The sequence below is a fragment of the Amblyraja radiata genome, chromosome 7, assembly GCF_010909765.2.
Source record: "Amblyraja radiata isolate CabotCenter1 chromosome 7, sAmbRad1.1.pri, whole genome shotgun sequence".
Lineage (NCBI taxonomy): Eukaryota > Metazoa > Chordata > Chondrichthyes > Rajiformes > Rajidae > Amblyraja > Amblyraja radiata.
The window spans coordinates 90,710,219-90,730,498 of NC_045962.1; the positions used below are offsets into that span (position 1 = coordinate 90,710,219).

A 20,280-nucleotide genomic window follows, 5' to 3' on the forward strand; every position below is an offset into this window, starting at 1 on the left:
TTGTGATATGGGGTAAGGTGTGTGCCTGGCACAGGGGGGCTGCAGGTGTAGGTGTGGGGGCACAGGGGCAGCAGGTGTGTGTGGCACAGTGGGCAGCAGGTGTAGGTGTGGGGGCACAGGGGCAGCAGGTGTGTGTGGCACAGGGGGCAGCAGGTGTAGGTGTGGGGGCACAGGGGCAGCAGGTGTGTGTGGCACAGGGGGCAGCAGGTGTAGGTGTGTGGCACAGGGGGCAGCAGGTGTAGGTGTGGGGGCACAGGGGCAGCAGGTGTAGGTGTGTGGCACAGTGGGCAGCAGGTGTAGGTGTGGGGGCTGCTGGGGGCAGCAGGTGTAGGTGTGGGGGCACAGGGGGCAGCAGGTGTGTGTGGCACAGGGGGCAGCAGGTGTGTGTGGCACAGTGGGCAGCAGGTGTAGGTGTGTGGCACAGTGGGCAGCAGGTGTAGGTGTGTGTGGCACAGGGGGCAGCAGGTGTAGGTGTGGGGGCTGCTGTGGGCAGCAGGTGTATGTGTTGGGGCTGCTGGGGCATACCTGGGGTGGGGAAGAGCAAGTAAACACACCTACCACAATGATGAGCTGAAACTGCCTCTGTGTCAGCTGCTTGCTGAGCCGGGCCAGCAGGTCGTGACTGATGATGTTGACAGTGGGGGAGGAGAGTTGGTCTTTCCCAGTCTTCACCACGTTGATGGTGTCAGCGTCCACTGAGGGCAGCCAGCGGCTGAAAGCCTGTCGAATGACAACAACATCTAGTCCACAAAGTGCACTCCACCCATTTACACCCACCAATGTGCGGCAGGAGGTTCTACCCAAAATACAGGCTCCAGCCATCACTCACATACTAACAGGCAGCCTGATCTTGGGGTGCTTGGAACAGCACAGAACAGGCCCGTCGCCCACAATGTCTGTGCCATTATTCTCTTCTGCCTGCATGTGGTCCATATCCCTCCATTTCCTGCGGATCCTTGTGCCAATCTAAAGTCTCTTAACCACCACCATCGTACCTCCGTCCCCCACCCCTGGCACCATGGTAGCGGTCACCCCCTGGCACCATCGTCCCTGCCCACCCCCACCCCCACCCCTGGCACCATGGTAGCTGTCACCCCTGGCACCATCGTCCCTGCCTCCACCCCCACCCCTGGCACCATCGTCCCTGCCCACCCCCACCCCCACCCCTGGCACTATCGTAGCTGTCACCCCTGGCATCATCGTAGCTGCCTCCACCCCCACCCCTGGCACCATCGTCCCTCCCTCCACCCCCACCCGTGGCACCATCGTTCCTGCCCACCCCCACCCCTGGCATCATCGTAGCTGCCTCCACCCCCACCCCTGGCACCATCGTCCCTGCCTCCACCCCCACCCCTGGCACCATCGTCCCTCCCTCCATCCCCACCCGTGGCACCATCGTCCCTCCCTCCACCCCCACCCCTGGCAGAGCAACTGCCCTGGCATGTCCTGCAAATCACAATATTAATGGGCTCCTGGACACTCTGAGACTTCAGCCCCAATTTATACACCAAGATGTTTCTATCCCTTAATTTAGTTTTGTTTAGAGATAGTGTGGAAACAAGCCCTTCGGCCCAGCAAGTCCACTGCAACCAACAATCACCTACACACTAGTTCTATGTTATCCCAGTTTTACACCCTACACACTAGGGTCAATTTACAGAAGCAAATTGATCTTCACGTCTTTGGAGTACGGGAGGAAACCAAAGCGTGCAAACTCAGTACAGACAGCATGTGTAGGATTGGAGCCGGGTATCTGGGACTGTAAGGCAGCAGATCTACCGCTCGGAGATGTCACACTGAGAGCTTTGAGCTCGCTTGATTACAATGTTGGACTGAGCGTGTTGAAATGTCCTGTCCACTGAATGGTTGTACCTGTGCCCAGGTGAATCGGACAGAGGATGGAGCTACCACAAGCAGTGGCCACTCCTTACGGTACACAGCAGCGATACAGATGGCCTGCAGAGTTTTCCCAAGCCCCATGTCATCAGCAAGCAGCAGCCGGCCTTCTCGTGAAATAGCAAAACTGTCGAGACACAAAGACCAGTTTATGAAAAGGTGAGCGTGTACATGAGCCTAACATCACCCCAACATTGCCCACAGACCCAGAGCAGTCAAGCATCGGGTTGATGGCTGGCAATGACAAGCTGACAAAGAGTCAGTCGTGGAACCTTCCCTGTACTAACCCTATTTACTAGCTCGTGATCCATTGCACTTGGTATGTTGCCGATTAAACTATCTGCTTTCTACCAGGCCACGTATTCCAGATTACAGCCACAATGTACGGCCATGAGTCAGTCAATGGGTCACCAGCAATAGCTTCTCTTCCCACAACTGTATTGTGACCTGTCCTGTTATTCCCACGAGAGTCATCTTGCCTCACCTTGTCTTGTCTTCCTGCTATCTCCAGGGTCTAGTGATGTTAACCGCCCCCCCAGTGAAGATTTATGTTAACCCCCCCCCAGTGAAGATTTATGTTAACCCCCCCCCAGTGAAGATTTATGTTAACATACCCCCCCGTGGAGATTTATGTTAACCCCCCCGTTAAGATTTATGTTAACCCCCCCCAGTGAAGATTTATGTTAACATACCCCCTACGAAGATTTATGTTACACCCCCAGTGAAGCTTTATGTTAACCCCCCCCCCCCCCGTGGAGATTTATGTTAACCCCTCCCCCCTCCACGTTAGTTGTATTCACATTAACTAAAGACCTACTTGACTCCGTCCCTCTGGAAGGGCATCAGGCTCTGCACCAATTTAGAATCAACATCAGACAGATCAGCATCTGGAATTGCCACAGGGTGTGGGCAAGTCTTCTGGAACTGGGGCAAGAATACCTCCAGCACACCACGGGGCAGAGGCTCTACCTGCACACCAGGGATCTTCAACAGCTCCTCAACTGGGAAATAACAAACACAACTTTCAGCAACTTACAAAACGTGAGGATATCTCAAACCACCATGACAAACGACCATGGCAAATGTAGCTACTGTAGCCAATGAAGGAGAAACTACTGCATTTTTATGCACAAAATCCCCTCAATCCATTCAAGAGATCATTGGTTCCCTGAATGGGGCAACACAATCAATAAAGAAAGCACTCGCCAGCAGTCTGTCTGTCCTTTCTTTCTTTGTGTTGAAACCTTTGAAACCTCTGTGCGTCGCCCACATCAGTCGGGACACCCAGTACAAGAGTCACCTCGCCCTCATCGGTCGGGTCACCAAGGACAAGAGGCAGAGTCATGTTGCAACTTGATAAGACTTTGGTTCGCTCATATTTGGAGCATTGTGTACAATTCTGGAACCCGTTACAGGAAGGATGTGAAGATTTTGGAAAGGATGCGGAAGTGAATGACCAGAATGCTGCCGGGATTACAAGGTGTTGCCTATAAGGAGGTCAGACAAACTCTGGAGTGCCAGAGGTTGAAAGAAGCATGTGAAGTTCTGAGAAGCATAGACAGGGTAGATGGTCAGAACTTTTCTCCCAGAGTGTAAACGTCAAAGATTAGAGAGTACAGCTTTAAGGCTGGCAAGAAAGTTTGAAGATGTGAGCAGCAAGTTGTTTATTTTTACAGAGAGTGGTGGGTGCCTGGAACACGCTGTCAGAAATGGTGGTGGAGATAGATACAATAGTGGCATTTACAATACAATACAATGTATTTGTTGTCTGCAGTCATACACACAAGTAGAAGAACCAAGACACAACACAATTTACACAAACATCCATCACAGCGAATCTCCTCCTCACTGTGATGGAAGGCAAAGTCTTATCTCTCCCCTGCACTCCCCAATCTCCTCCCGATGTCAGAGTCAAAACCCCCGGCAGGCGATGGTAAGTGTCCTGCGGCCATTAAAGCCGCGCTGGGTGATGCAAGGCCGCGCTCCGGGTCTTTAAGAGGCTTTTAGGACATGGACATGCAAGGGATGGAGGGACATGGATAATGTGCAGACTGACATTTCTTTAACGGCATTATATTTAGCACAGATATTGTGGCTGCTCCTGGGCTGCACAGCTCTACGATCCCACTACGACATTATATTTATAGACAATAGACAATAGGTGCAGGAGTAGGCCATTCGGCCCTTTGAGCCAGCACCGCCATTCAATGTCATAATCATGTCCTCGTGGGATAATCTGATAAGTTTTAATCTATAATTTGAGAGGAGGAAGGATAAATCGGAAGTGTCAGTATCACAGTTGAACAAAGGGGACTATGGAGCCATGAGGGAGGAGCTGGCCAAAGTTGACTGGAAAGAGACTCGAGCAGGGATGACAGTGGAACAACAATGGCAGGTATTTCTGGGAATAATACAGAAGATGCAGGATCAGTTCATTCCTAGCAGGAATAAAGATTCCAAGGAGAGTAAGGGGCGACCGTGGCTGACAAGGGACGTCAGGGACAGTATAAAAATAAAAGTGAAGAAGTACAACGTAGCAAAGATGAGGGGGAAGCAAGAGGATTGGATAATGTTTAAAGAGCAACAAAAGATAACAAAAAAGACAATACGGAGAGAAAAGATGAGGCACGAAGGTAAGCTTGCCAAGAATATAAAGCAGGATAGTAAAAGCTTCTTTAGGTATGTGAAGGTGAAAAAATTAGTTAAGACCAAAGTTGGACCCTTGAAGACTGAAAAAGGTGATTTTATTATGGGGAACAAGGAAATGGCAGATGAGTTGAACAGGTACTTTGTATTCGTCTTCACTAAGGAGGACACAAACAATCTTCCTGATATAGTAGTGGCCAGAGGATCTGGGGTGATGGAGGAAGTGAAGGAAATCCACATTAGGCAGGAAATGGTGTTGAGTAGACTGATGGGACTGAAGGCTGATAAATCCCCAGGGCCTGATGGTCTGCATCCCAGAGTCCTTAAGGAAGTGGCTCTAGAAATCGTGGATGCATTGGTGATCATTTTCCAATGTTCTATAGACTCAGGATCAGTTCCGTGGATTGGAGGGTAGCTAATGTTATCCCACTTTTTAAGAAAGGCGGGAGAGAGAAAACAGGGAATTATAGACCAGTTAGCCCGACATCAATGGTGGGGAAGATGCTGGAGTCAATTATAAAAGATGAAATAGCCGCACATTTGGATAGCAGGAGCAGGATCGGTCCGAGTTAGCATGGATTTATGAAGGGGAAATCATGCTTGACTAATCTTCTGGAATTTTTTGAGGATGTAACTAGGAAAATGGACAAGAGATAGCCAGTGGATGTAGTGTACCTGGACTTTCAGAAAGCATTTGGTAAGGTCCCACATAGGAGATTAGTGGGCAAAATTAGAGCACATGGTATTGGGGGTAGGGTACTGACATGGATAGAAAATTGGTTGGCAGATAGGAAACAAAGAGTAGGGATTAACGGGTCCCTTTCAGAATGGCAGGCAGTGACTAGTGGGGTACCGTAAGGCTCCGTGCTGGGACCGCAGCTATTTACCATATACATTAATGATTTAGATGAAGGAATTAAAAGTAACATTAGCGAATTTGCAGATGACACAAAGCTGGGTGGCAGTGTGAACTGTGAGGAGGATGCTATGAGAATGCAGGGTGACTTGGACAGGTTGGGTGAGATGCATGGCAGATGCAGTTTAATGTGGATAAATGTGAGGTTAACCACTATGGCAAAAACAGGAAGGCAGATTATTATCTAAATGGTGTCAAGTTGGGAAAAGGGGAGGTACAACGAGATCTGGGCATCCTTGTTCACCTTGTTCAGAGGGGATCTTATTGAAACATATAAGATTATTAAGGGTTTGGACATGCTAGAGGCAGGAAACCGGTTCCCAATGTTGGGGGAGTCCAGAACCAGGAGCCACAGTTTAAGAATAACGGGTTGGCCATTTAGAACAGAAATGAGGAAAAACCCTTTCACCCGGAGAGTTGTGAATCTGTGGATTTCTCTGCCTCAGAAGGCAGTGGAGGCCAATTCTGGATGCTTTCAAGAGAATTAGAAAGAGCTCTTAAAGGTAGCAGAGTTTGGGGATATGGGGAGAAGGCAGGAACGGGGTACTGATTGTGGATGATCAGCCATGATCACAGTGAATGGCGGTGCCGGCTCAAAGGGCCAAATGGCCTACTCCTGCACCTATTGTCTATTGCCACTCACTGTCGTATGGTGTTCTACCAGTCATGGTACATTCCCTCATATCTGTCCTGTCCTGCACCAGATGAAGTCTCCTCAGTTATACCTCTTTCATGATTCAGTGATCCCTCAGTATTGTCCTTTAGGGAGATCTCTGATCTGAAACATTAATTATTTCTGCCTCCCAGGGGCATTGTCTGTCTCATTGAGTATTTGTTGATTTATAGTTCCAGTGACAGTGAAGCTCAGAGGAGGCAAAATAGAGACCCAGAAGCACATCAACTTTACAAAGGAAGAGACATTAGAGGCTGCATGTGGCTGGATAAATCCCCGTCACCTGGCCCAGGTGTAAATCCCCGTCACCTGGCCCAGGTGTAAATCCCTGTCACTTCACCTGACATGACCAGATTCGAATGTGGACAAAAGTAACTGCAATTGCTGGATAAATATTTTTTTAAAGACACAGAGTGCTGGAGTAACTCAGAGGGTCAGGCAGCATCTGTGGAGAACGTGCATGGGCGATGTTTTAGGTCAGGACCATTCTTCCATCTGATTGTGGTAAGTGAGAGAAAGCTGGAAGAGATGGAGCAGGACAAAGCCGGGCAAGTGATAGGTGGATACAGGCGAGGGGGGATTTAATTGGCATATGATTGAACAAAAAACAGAGATGGGAAGAAGGTAAAAGGCTGTGCGATAAAGGAGTGAAGATACACAACGTGTGGAATCAGAAGAAGGGATATAGATGGATGGGGATGGGGGAGGGTTATGTTGGTCATGACCTGGATTTAACCTGGATTTCAAGTGCTGTCGATTGGTCCCCATTTCCACACACATCCCAAAACTGGCGGGGGGGGGGGGGGGGGGGCAGATTAAACGGGTTGCGGCGTGTAGGCGAGTGGTAGAATTTGGGAGGATTTGATGAGATGGTGAGAATAAAGTGAGATTAGTGTGGATGAGTCTTGTTGGTTGGCATGGACTGTTCTATTTGCTGCTGGCATCCATCACTGTGTCAGAGTTGCAACATCTGTAACCAGGTCAGATAGCATTGGTCAAGAGAAACACAGTCCATGATCCAAGTATCTTGTAGACAAAGGTAACGAATAAATATTCAGTTTGAGGACATTGTGGAGTTAGAAGACACTGCCAACGTTGAACATAGACCAGTACAGCACAAGAGCAGGCCCTTCGGCCCACAATGTCTGTGCCGAACATGATGCCAAGTCCAACTTTTATTAGCCAGGCACATAATCCATATCCCTCCATATTCATGTGCGATCCTAAAGTTACTTAAACACCACTATCATATCTGCATGAACCACCAGCCCTGGCAGCGCGTTCCAGGCACCCTCTAGCCAGGTGAAAAGGTTGCGACTCTCTACCCTATCTTCGCCTCTCATCATTTCATATATTTCTATCAGGACTCCCCAGAACCTTCAGGATTCCAGAGAAAACTGTCCAACCTCTGCATGTAGGAGCCCGCACAGCCCTAACCCCAGCATCGTTCTGGTAAACCTCCTCTGCACCGTCTCCAAAGCCCCCACATGCTTCCTGTAATGGGGGCGACCAGAACTGCACGAAATACTCCAAATGCAGCCTAACCCAAGCTCGTCCTATAAAGCTGCATGGTGACTTCCTGACTCTGAAAATGCAATGCCATGACCTATGAAGGCAAGCGTAACCCACGCCGCATTTACCATCCTAACCATCCTTGGATAGCCACCAAGTGGTCACAGGAATGGAAGGCAACCTCATCTCCATTACACAGCTACATCTCGTCGCCAGATAAAAGCTGTCCAGGGTCTGACCTCCCCAAAGGAGCGTGGGTGAAGCTCAACACACTTGCTACTGGAGTTGGGCGTTTCAATGCCACGACCTATGAACGCAAGCGCAACGTACGCCTTCTTTACCATCCTAACTACTTATGTTGCCACTTTCAGGAGGTTATACACTTGAACCCCAAAATCCCTCAGTACATCAATGCTATTCTGGATTATTTACTGTACATCTTCTCATTACATTCCATGTCCCAAAGTGCAACACCTCACATCTCCATCTGATTGGGGATGATCAGCCATGATCACATTGAATGGCTGTGCTGGCTCGAAGGGCCGAATGGCCTACTCCTGCACCTATTGTCTATTGCTTCACAGTCCAGATCCCCACCAATCTTGATGTCATCGGCAAACTTACTAACCAATCTATGTTTACGTCCAAGTCACAAACAGCAGAGGTTCCAGTACAGATCCAGCGGAACTCCACCGGTCAGACTTCCTGCCTGAATATTGTCCTTCCACCACAACCCTCAGTCTTGTATCAGTTGTGAATCCACACAATCCACTCACTGTTAATGGTGTGCATCTTAATCCATTGGGTCAGTTCACCATGAAGAACATTATCAAATATAATCCTGAGCAAAAACAAAGGTTTTGTCCGAGACACTGCATTAGGTCTGATCCAGTTCTTCATCCCTTTTCCTCCACAGATGCTACCTGACCCACTGAGTTATCCCAGCAGGTTGACCCACTGAGTTATCCCAGCAGGTTGTTTTAACTTGAGGACATTGTTTATTGACTTCTAGAGGACAGCGTGCAGCAATTCTTAATAATTATCTCCCATCCGACACTCCAGAACTATCCATAGGTAAAGCCAGACTTGCACGAATAAGCGACAGGCACCAACCTCCCCACAGCTGCTCACAGCTTCAGCCTCATTCACGAGGACCGTCACCAGTTCCCAGAGCCCGATGTGTGCACAGGTTAGATACTCCAGACAACAACATAGAACAGTACAGCACAGGAACAGGCCCTTCAGCCCACAATGTCTGTACTCTGAAAAACTTCTCATCTACTGTCCACGCCACTAACTACAAGGTATAAGGGGTTTGGGTGAACGAGTCAGAGAGGTGGATGAGAGGGTGGATTAAGCAGAGGACACATCTATAGACGCCACTCACCCAGAACTTTGTAATCCTCCAGAAGGAAGCTCCAATTTCTTGTTTTCATATCTATGATCCAATAAAATTTATAAATATCAGACGCTGATTAAAAACAAGTTTAAGAAAAACCTTCAGAACTGTAGAAATGCAGAAGGGAGGATTTAAGGCGGGAAGATCAGGTGGGGGGTGAGGGGTGGGGGTGAGAGGTGAGGGGGTAAGGGGTGGGGGATGAGGGGTGAGGAGATGAGGGGGTGGGGATGAGGGGTGGGGGGTGAGGGGGTAAGGGGTGGGGGATGAGGGGTGAGGAGATGAGGGGGTGGGGATGAGGGATGAGGGGTGAGTGGTGGGGGTGAGGAGATGAGGGGGTGGGGGTGAGGGATGAGGGGTGAGGGGTGAGGAGATGAGGGGGTGGGGGGAGAGGAGGGGGGTGGGGGGTGAGGGGTGAGGGTGAGTGAGGGGGTGAGATGAGGGGGTGGGGGTGAGGAGGGGGTGGGGGGTGAGGAGGGAGGGGGTGGGGGGTGAGGGGTGGGTTGTGGTGGGGAGTGGGAACTGTAGAAGCAGCAAGGGGTGAGAAGTCTCAGGGTGGAGAGAGTGTGAAATGGGTGCTGATGAAGTTGGGAGAAACTGACCGTAATTCCTGGAATTCACCCGTTTGAAGACAGCCACGACCTCTGCATGGAAAGCGATTGCCACCTCACAGCGGGACCTGGAGATGAGGAGGATTCGCCCCTGTACACCTGCACCAGGTGACTTCCAGTTCTTGCCCACCTTCACCAGCTGGTTTGTACCAAGTGCCAAATTCAGCTTTCTCCTGCTACTTGGTGAATTGCTGGTGGTGCCGTCTGTTTCTTGCATTCCATCCAATGGCTTCAACATAACGTTTGGGATAGACTTTATCTGCTCCACTGACACCGAGAACAGGAGGGAACAAGGAAACAGAATGTAGAATATAATGTCACAGCTGCAGAGAAAATGCTTGCCATAAAATGGGCATGACAAGGCAGGTTGGGAGTTCACCCTGGGCAGGAGTCTGATAACAATGAGGAAGAAGTGTCCTTCAATCTGGTGGTGTGCACTTTCAAGCTTTTGTAAAGGAGAAGAGAGAATGACGAGGGTGTGAGTGGTCTTTGATTAAGTTGGCTGGAATTTTTTGAAGATGTAACTAGGAAATTGGACAAGGGAGTGCCAGTGGATGTAGTGTACCTAGACTTTCAGAAAGTATTTGATAAGGTCCCACATAGGAGATTAGTGGGCAAAATTAGGGCACATTGTATTGGGGGTAGAGTGCTGATATGGATAGAGAATTGGTTGGCAGACAGGAAACATAGAGTAGGTATTAACGGGTCCCTTTCAGAATGGCAGGCAGTGACTAGTGGGGTACCGCAAGGCTCGGTGCTGGGACCGCAGCTATTTACAATATACATCAATGATTTGGATGAAGGGATTCAAAGTTACATTAGCAAATTTGCAGATAACACAAAGCTGGGTGGCAGTGTGAACTGTGAGGAGGATGCTATGAGGATGCAGGGTGACTTGGACAGGTTGGGGGAGTGGGCAGATGCATGGCAGGTGCAGTTTAATGTGGATAAATGTGAGGTTATCCACTTTGGTAAAACAGGAAGGCAGATTACTATCTAAATGGCATCAAGTTGGGAAAAGGGGAAGTACAACGGGATCTGGGGATCCTTGTTCATCAGTCTATGAAAGTAAGCATGCAGATACAGCAGGCAGTGAAGGCATGTTGGTCTTTATAACAAGAGTCGTCGAATATAGGAGCAAAGAGGTCCTTCTGCAGTTGTACAGGGCCCTAGTGAGACCACACCTGGAGTATTGTGTGCAGTTTTGGTCCCCAAATTTGAGGAAGGATATTCTTGCTATTGAGGGAGTGCAGCGTAGGTTTACAAGGTTAATTCCCGGGATGGCGGGACTGTCATATGCTGAGAGAATGGAGCGGCTGGGCTTGTACACTCTGGAGTTTAGAAGGATGAGAGAGGATCTTATTGAACCATATAAGATTGTTAAGGGTTTGGACACGCTAGAGGCAGGAAACATGTTCCCGATGTTGGGGGAGTCCAGAACCAGGGGCCACAGTTTAAGAATAAGGGGTAAGCCATTTAGAATCGAGATGAGGAAACACTTTTTCTCACAGAGAGTTGTGAGTGTGGAATTCTCTGCCTCAGAGGGCGGTGGAGGCAGGTTCTCTGGATACTTTCAAGTGAGAGCTAGATAGGGCTCTTAAAGATAGCGGAGTCAGGGGATATGGGGAGAAGGCAGGAATGGGGTACTGATTGTGGATGATCAGCCGTGATCACATTGAATAGCTCGAAGGGCCGAATGGCCTACTCCTGCACCTATTGTCTATTGTGTATTGGCTGCTTTCCCGAGGCACCCTATATGGATAGGAAGGTCACCATTTCCATGGTGCATATTGCGCCAAACAGCAATCAGTCCATACACAGACACTAGCCTACACACTAGGGACAAAAGTCAATTAACCTACAAGCTGGAGTGTGGGAGGAAACCGGAACACCTGGACAAAACCCACGCAGTCACAGAGAGAACCTGCGAACTCCGTACAGATAGTGCCCGCAGTCAGGATCAAACCCTGGCACTGTGGCTCTGTAAAGCAGCAACTCTACCGCTGTGCCATTGTGCCGCCACCATTACTTCCAGTAGAGAGTTCCAGGCACTCACCACTCTGTGTAAAAAAACCTGCCTATCTGGCACAGCGGTAGAGTTGCTACCTCACAGCACCAGAGACCGGGGTTCGGTGCTGTCTGTACGGAGTTTGTACGTTCTCCCCATGACCTGCGTGGGTTTTCTCCGGGATCTCCAGTTTTCTCCCACACTCCAAAGACGTACAGGTTTGTAGGTTAATTTGCTTGGTATCATTGTAAACTGTCCCTAGTGTGTGTAGGATAGTGCACCGGGATCGCTGGTCGGCGTGGACTCGGTGGGCAAAAGGGCCTGTTTCTGTGCTGCGTCTCTGAACTAAACTCTTATCTTAGTATTTTATATTTTCATCCTTCTCTCTGGTCTCCCCGCAATCTCTGGCATTCTAGAAAAAATAATCCAAGTCTGTCCAACTTCTCCAATGTGAGGGACCCAGTACTTTCAATGAGGGTAGAACACAGAGTGCTGGAGTTACTCAGCGGGTCAGGCAGCATCTGTGGAGAACATGGATAGGTGACGTTTCACAGAGTGCTGGAGTAACTCAGTGGGTCAGGCAACATGGATAGGTGACGTTTCACAGAGTGCTGGAGTAACTCAGCGGGTCAGGCAGCATCTGTGGAGAACATGGATAGGTGACGTTTCACAGCGTGCTGGAGTTACTCAGTGGGTCAGGCAGCATCTGTGGAGAACATGGATAGGTGACATTTCACAGAGTGCTGGAGTAACTCAGTGGGGCAGGCAGCATCTGTGGAGAACATGGATAGGTGACGTTTCACAGAGTGCTGGAGTAACTCAGTGGATCAGGCAGCATCTCTGCAGAACATGGATAGGTGAGATTTCAGGTCAGGATTCATCTTCAGACTGCCCAAAGAGGGTGACAAGCCTGAGAAACACAGCCCCACCCTAAAGACATTGGCTCCATTAAATCACTTTAAGTAAAAAGAAGTTAAAGAAGTGTAGAATGGTCTCCGTCCATCCATGCTATCAGATACCAATCTACACTCCGTACTCACTTAAGCTGCCATAATCGCCCAGACTAAAGCTCCACGCCTTGGTGGCTGCATCTGAAATCAAAGAATGACAGTGAAGGCGAATCCTGGTCTTTATACCGGCATTGTCAGGCTATAATTATCAGGTGAACACAGGTAGACAGTGAACACAGGTAGACAGTGAACACAGGTAGACAGTGAACACAGGTAGACAGTGAACACAGGTAGACAGTGAACACAGGTAGACAGTGAACACAGGTAGACCGGGTGAACACAGGTAGACAGTGAACACAGGTAGACAGTGAACACAGGTAGACAGTGAACACAGGTAGACAGTGAACACCAGGTAGACAGTGAACACAGGTAGACAGTGAACACAGGTAGACAGTGAACACCAGGTAGACCGGGTGAACACAGGTAGACAGTGAACACAGGTAGACCGGGTGAACACAGGTAGACAGTGAACACAGGTAGACCGGGTGAACACAGGTAGACAGTGAACACAGGTAGACCGGGTGAACACAGGTAGACAGTGAACACAGGTAGACAGTGAACACAGGTAGACAGTGAACACAGGTAGACAGTGAACACAGGTAGACAGTGAACACAGGTAGACAGTGAACACAGGTAGACAGTGAACACAGGTAGACAGTGAACACAGGTAGACAGTGAACACAGGTAGACCGGGTGAACACAGGTAGACAGTGAACACCAGGTAGACAGTGAACACCAGGTAGACAGTGAACACAGGTAGACAGTGAACACAGGTAGACAGTGAACACCAGGTAGACAGTGAACACCAGGTAGACAGTGAACACCAGGTAGACAGTGAACACAGGTAGACAGTGAACACAGGTAGACGGTGAACACAGGTAGACGGTGAACACAGGTAGACAGTGAACACCAGGTAGACAGTGAACACAGGTAGACAGTGAACACAGGTAGACAGTGAACACAGGTAGACAGTGAACACCAGGTAGACAGTGAACACAGGTAGACAGTGAACACAGGTAGACAGTGAACACCAGGTAGACCGGGTGAACACAGGTAGACAGTGAACACAGGTAGACAGTGAACACAGGTAGACAGTGAACACCAGGTAGACAGTGAACATGAATCACAAGGCACAACCACACATGCTGGAAATCAAGCCAATGGCAAACCCTCGTCAGGGAACCTTGGGAAGGGTCATGCCAACCATCTAATACTGATTGTAATTACTCATGTTTTTTAATATTTTAGTTTTAGAGATACAGTGTGGAACTGGCCCTTCGGCCCACTGAGCCCATGCCGACCAATGATCACCTGTACACTAGTTCCATGTTATACCGGTTTTACATTCTACACACTAAGGACAATTTATAAAAGTGAATTAACCTACAAAACTACAACTTTGGGATGTGGTAGGAAACTGGAGCACCCGGAGAAAACCCACGCAGTCACGGGGAGAACGTACAGACTCCACGCAGACAGCACCCTTAGTCAGGATAGAACCCGGGTCTCTAGGGCTGCAAGGCAGCAACTCACCCTCTGCCCCACCTTTTAAAAATGTAATAGTCGAATTTCTGATCAGATGGATAGCATGCAAAACAAAACTTTTCACTGTGCTTCGGTACATGTGACTATAATAAACCTAAACCTTTTAGCCAGAACCTTTTCAGGGAATCAAGAACCAGAGGACTTGGATTTAAGGTGAGAGGGGAAAGATTTTATAAGAACCTGCGGGGCAACCTTTTCAGAGGTGGGTATATGGAATGAGCTGCCAGAGGAAGTAGTTGAGGCGGGTATAATAATGACATTTTAAAGATACATCAGCAGATAAATGGGTAGGAAAGGTTTAAAGGAATATGGGGCAAATGGGACTAGCGTAGATGGCCGGCATGGATGTGTTGGGCCAAAGGCCCTGTTTCTGTGCAATAACTCTACATTTGTTTCAATATAGTTCTACATTTCAAGAGTCAACAGTGTTTAATGATCATATGTACCGGCAATAGAACAATAACATTCTTGCAGGCCCATTAACGCAGTCAAATGCAAATGAATATGTACACTAGGTAGGTACACAAAAGTGCTGGAATAAACTCAGCGGGTGCACTAGGTAACCTGGCCGATTACCATAAACCCAAGGTAGACAAAAGTGCTGGAGAAACTCAGCGGATGCAGCAGCATCTATGGAGTGAAGGAAATAGGCAACGTTTCGGCACGAAATGTTGCCTATTTCCTTTGCTCCATGGATGCTGCTGCACCCGCTGAGTTTCTCCAGCACTTTTGTCTACCTTCGATTTTCCAGCATCTGCAGTTCCTTCTTAAACACCATAAACCCAATCCTGCTCAATCTTTATACCAGGAATCAACCGAGGGAACTTGTCCTGAACTGTCTGCAGTTTGTCCATCGTTACACAACGATGCTGCAACTGTGTTCCTGGAGCAGATCCATGGCACAGCTGGTAGAGCAGCCATCCTCATTTACAACAGTCAATCCCGACTTCCAGTCCTGTGTGTGCCCACTTTGGTCATTTTCCCTGTCCATGCATGGCTTTCCTCCAGATATTTATTTCCCTCCCACATCCAGAACACATGCAACCTGGTAGACTAATTAGCATTGCCAATCAATCCTCAGAGAGTGGTGAGTCTGTGGAATTCTCACAGAGAGTGGTGAGTCTGTGGAATTCTCTGCCTCAGAGGGCAGTGGAGGCAGGTTCTCTGGATGCTTTCAAGAGAGAGCTAGATAGGGCTCTTAAAGATAGCGGAGTCAGGGGATATGGGGCGAAGGCAGGAACGGGGTACTGATTGGGGATGATCAGCCATGATGACATTGAATGGCGGTGCTGGCTCGAAGGGCCGAATGGCCTACTCCTGCACCTATTGTCTATTATCTATTGTCTAACCCTTAATGTACAGATTTATTGGAGAATCTGTGGAGAGTTTATGGGAATTTAGGGAGAATAAAATGGTGTTTGTGTAGAATTCATGGTATTTGATTATCAGTGCCCGGCTAGTGGGTTAAAAGGCCTATTTTCGTGCCGTATCGTTCTATGATGTCTTGTCTTAAAAATATTCATTGGAAGAACACTTTCCTAAACTCATATCCCATTCCCTTTGGGGGTTATGGAGAGAAGGCAAGAAAATGGGATTAGGAGGCAGAGATCAGCCATGATTGAATAACAGAGTGAACCCGATGGGCCGAATGGCCTAATTCTACTCCTATAACTTTGTGAACGTGAAAATAGACCAACATTCTATTTCCTAACTTCCTGTCCCCTGACCCTAATGCATGGATCTGACCACCGGGTTTTGCCTCCTCTGCTCCGTCCACCCCACAAAGATTGAAGAGAGTGACACCAGCAGAGGACTACGTCTGAAACATAGAAACATAGAAAATAGGTGCAGGAGTGGGCCATTCGGCCCTTCGAGCCTGCACCGCCATTCAATATGATCATGGCTGATCATCCAGCTCAGTATCCTGTACCTGCCTTCTCTCCATAGCCCCTGATACCTTTAGCCACAAAGGCCACATCTAACTCCCTCTTAAATATAGCCAATGAACTGGCCTCAACTACCTTCTGTGGCAGAGAATTCCACAGATTCACCACTCTCTGTGTGGAAACAAAATGTTTTTCTCATCTCGGTCCTAAAAGATTTCCCCCTTATCCTTAAATTGTGACCCCTTGTTCTGGACTTCCCCAACATCGGGAACAATCTTCCTGCATCTAGCCTGTCCAACCCCTTAAGAATTTTGTAAGTTTCTATAAGATCCCCCATCAATCTTCTAAATTCTACCGAGTACAAGCCAAGTCTATCCAGTCTTTCTTCATATGAAAGTCCTGACATCCCAGGAATCAGTCTGGTGAACCTTCTCTGTACTCCCTCTATGGCAAGAATGTCTTTCCTCAGATTAGGATACCAAAACTGTACGCAATACTCCAGGTGTGGTCTCACCAAGACCCTGTACAACTGCAGTAGAACCTTCCTGCTCCTATACTCAAATCCTTTTGCTATGAATGCTAGCATACCATTCGCTTTCTTCACTGCCTGCTGCACCTGCATGCCTACTTTCAATGACTGGTGTACCATGACACCCAGGTCTCATTGCATCTCCCCTTTTCCTAATCGGCCACCATTCAGATAAGAAGGGTCTCGACCCAAAGAGTCACCCATTCCTTCTCTTCAGAGATGCTGCCTGTCCCGCTGAGTTACTCCAGCTGTTTATGTCTATCTTCGGTTTAAACCAGCATCTGCAGTTCCTTCTTACACACTACAATGTGCTGGTCGGGGGTGGCAGCGGAACTGTTATGGAACTACTTCGAATCACTCGACTGAATATGCCACAGTCATCACAGACTTCATTTTTTAGGTTTTTGCACTAATGTCTTAATTTTTGCACAGCCTTGGGTATTTTGTGCAATTGATGTATAATTAATGTGTGTGTTATCTGAGCCTATGATGCTGCTGCAATGTACCTGGACCTCATCATCCTTGTGCATATGATAGAAACATGTGGACCAGTCGTACCTACAAAGCCATTGTCTCTTTCCCCACTCCGAGCCCTGGATGAACAGAGATTCCTCATCTGCTGAGGGCTAGATCAGTGTAGGACTAGCAATCCAGAGTCATACAAGAAGTCCAGGTGCAACCTTTTGAAAGCTACCACACGCATAGTGCCAATTCTAGACTAAACTGGAGTTACAGACAGGTGTGGCAGGACTTGCAAGAAATCGAGAGAGTTCGCTGCTTCAAATTCCATGAATATCACAGAGGAGATTGCAGATACTGATATCTGAAGAAACGTTATTTGTCCATTTCCTAGACAGATGCTGACTGGAACCCCATCATGCCCTCTTTTCACTCCTTCCATCAGGCAGGAGGTGCAGAAGCCTGAAGTCCCACACGACCAGGTTCAGGAACACATACTTCCCTACACCCATCAGCTTCTTAAACCAACCGCACAACACTAATCCAACCTCAGCAATGGAACACTACAGACCACCTCGCACGACCATCGGCTTGCTTTCTAATTGTGTTTTGCAGCCTTTTTCTTTTCATTGCCTTGCCATGTCTACTGAGTTAATGTTGTCTGGGATAGACACAAAATGCTGAAGTAACTCAGCGGGACAGGCATCTCTGGAGAGAAGGAATGTTGTCTGGGTCCCTGATGCTGCAAGATCTCCCTTATTCCTGCTGATCCCCCCACAGATAGCACGACTCATGTTCATAAATTCTTGGCGCAGAATTAGGCCATTCGGCCCATCGAGTCGTGGCTGATCTATCTCTCCCTCCTAAACCCATTCTCCTGCCTTCTCCCCATAACCCGACACCCTTCACTGTATCCTCACGGCCACCGTCACCCTCACACCCCCCCACCCTCACCCCCCCCCCCAACCCCTCACTCACACCCCTCACCCTCACCCCCCCCAACCCCTCACCCTCAACCCCTCACCCTCACCAACCCCTCACCCCCAACCTCACAACCCCCAACCCCTCACCCTCACCCCCCAATCCCTCACCCTCACACCCCTCACCCCCCCCCCCCAACCCCTCACCCTCACCCCCCCAACCCCTCACCCCCCAACCCCTCACCCTCACCCCCCAACCCCTCACCCTCACACCCCTCACCCTCACCCCCCACCCCTCACCCTCCCACCCCTCACCCTCACCCTCTCACCCCCCAACCCCTCACCTCTCACCCCCCAACCCCTCACCCTCACCCCCCAACCCCTCACCCTCACCGCCCCCAACCCCTCACCCCCATTACCGTATTGCCGGCTGGCGACGCTGCGGAAGGCGGCCAGCAGCTCTGAGTTGAATCCCACCTCCACACGGAAGCGCTGCGGTCCGTCCTCGAGGCACCTGCCGCTGTAGGGGCCCGGACTCCCGCAGCCGCCCTGCGCCGGGCCCGGGCTCGCGGCCTGTGGACGGCGGGGGCTGCGGGGAGCTCGGGGAGCTCGGGGAGCGCGAGATGCTCTGGGGCCGCGGGGACGGCGGGCACCGGCTCCGGCTCCAGCTCCGGGCGGGGTCGGGGTCAAGGTCGGGGTCGGGCTCCAGGGCCCGGGCTGTGGGGGCTGTGGGGCCGGCGGGGCTGGGTCCGGGGCCTGAGCACTAGGCCCGGGCTGTGGGGCCGGCGGGGCTGGGTCCGGGGCCTGAGCACTAGGCCCGGGCACAGCCTGGGGGTCGGGCTGGATCGCGGCCGCCGGCGCGGTGCCCTCCTGCCGCCGACACAAGCCCAGTCTCTCGGCCCGCCGGGCCAGCGCCCGCTGCCGGTTCTCCTCCATCCGCCGCTTCTGCTCGTCGCTCAGGCCGGCGGACATGGCGGCGCCGGGACAGAGGCGCTGCTCCTGTGACGGCGCGGCCGCTACGCGAGCTCCAGGCTGTGCCGCCGACTAGGCCGCGGGGCGGGACCTGGCGCCGCCATGATTGACGGGCGGGACAAACCAATCAGTGACGGCGCGTGACGTCACGGTCACGGGGTCAGGGGTCATAATTGACAGCAGCTGAATCAGGCCATTCGGCCCATCTAGTCCACTCCACCATTCAATCCTGGCTAATCTATCTCTCCCTCCTAACCCCATTCTCCTGCCTTGACCCCATAACCCCTGACACCCGCACTAATCAACAATATCTATCTCTGCCTTAAATATATCCATTGACCAGACCCTCCTCTATGTCTACAAAGCCCTCAATGGCCTTGCCCCCTCCTACATTAAAAGTCTTCTCACCAACCACTCCACCTCCAGGTCCCTCAGGTCGGCCGACTTGGGGCTGCTGAATATCCCGCGGTCTAAGCATAAGCTCAGGGGCGACCGCGCCTTTGCGGTTGCAGCCCCTAGACTGTGGAACAGCATCCCCCTTCCCATCAGAACTGCCCCCTCCATCGACTCCTTTAAGTCAAGACTAAAAACTTATCTATACTACCAAGCCTTTCCTGACGTCCACTGAGCAAAGGCTATATGTATATATGTATGTAGTTTGTTTGTTTATACTATTCTTATAACAAATGTAAAGCACTTTGGCCAACTAGAGTTGTTTTTTAAATGTGCTCTATAAATAAATGTGACTTGACTTAACTTGACTTGACCTCCACCACCAACAATGAATCCCACAGATTCACCACCCTCTGACGAAGAAAATTCCTCCTCATCTTCCTAAAGAAACATCCTTTTATCCCGAGGCTGTGCCCTCTGGTCCTAGACGCTCCCACTAGTGGAGGCCTCCTCTCCACATCCACTCTATCCAGACCTTTCACTATTCGTTGTGTCAATGAAGTCCCCCCTCGTGTTGTACGGTATATCTGTAGGGGAGAGGGGCCAACGGCAGCTGGGGGACCGTCTCTAGGGGAGGGGGGGACATAGGACAAGTGTCAGAATTACACTCATCCCTCGGCCCATTGGGCCTGCTGATTAAGATCCTTTAGGAACCGTCGTGAACCTTCTTCACTGTCCACCAATCTCCAAACATGCTAAACATACCATCTCGTTCACATCTAAATAATTAATACAAATAGTGAATCTGGAAAACAGTTACAGGCTTCCAGTCCGAAAAGAACCCCTCACCATCACCTGCATACCAATTTTATGCTTACCCTGGATCCCATGTCCATCCCATCACTCTG

The 20,280-nt window shown here is 49.9% G+C and overlaps 1 protein-coding gene across 1 annotated transcript in view; it reads right to left on the reverse strand.

Moving 5' to 3' along the window:
- smarcal1 (SWI/SNF related, matrix associated, actin dependent regulator of chromatin, subfamily a like 1) overlaps nucleotides 1–19,068 on the reverse strand; it is a 43,040-nt gene extending 23,972 nt beyond the window's left edge. The window contains exons 1-7 of the mRNA XM_033023528.1: nucleotides 18,427–19,068; nucleotides 12,699–12,749; nucleotides 9,642–9,917; nucleotides 9,031–9,081; nucleotides 2,714–2,897; nucleotides 1,873–2,023; nucleotides 559–720 (exon numbers count right to left, since the gene is read on the reverse strand). Coding sequence (XP_032879419.1) covers nucleotides 559–720; nucleotides 1,873–2,023; nucleotides 2,714–2,897; nucleotides 9,031–9,081; nucleotides 9,642–9,917; nucleotides 12,699–12,749; nucleotides 18,427–18,979 — 1,428 coding nt within the window. The 5' untranslated portion in view covers nucleotides 18,980–19,068. The remainder of the gene's footprint in view (nucleotides 1–558; nucleotides 721–1,872; nucleotides 2,024–2,713; nucleotides 2,898–9,030; nucleotides 9,082–9,641; nucleotides 9,918–12,698; nucleotides 12,750–18,426) is intronic.
- Between the last annotated feature and the right edge of the window lie 1,212 nt (nucleotides 19,069–20,280).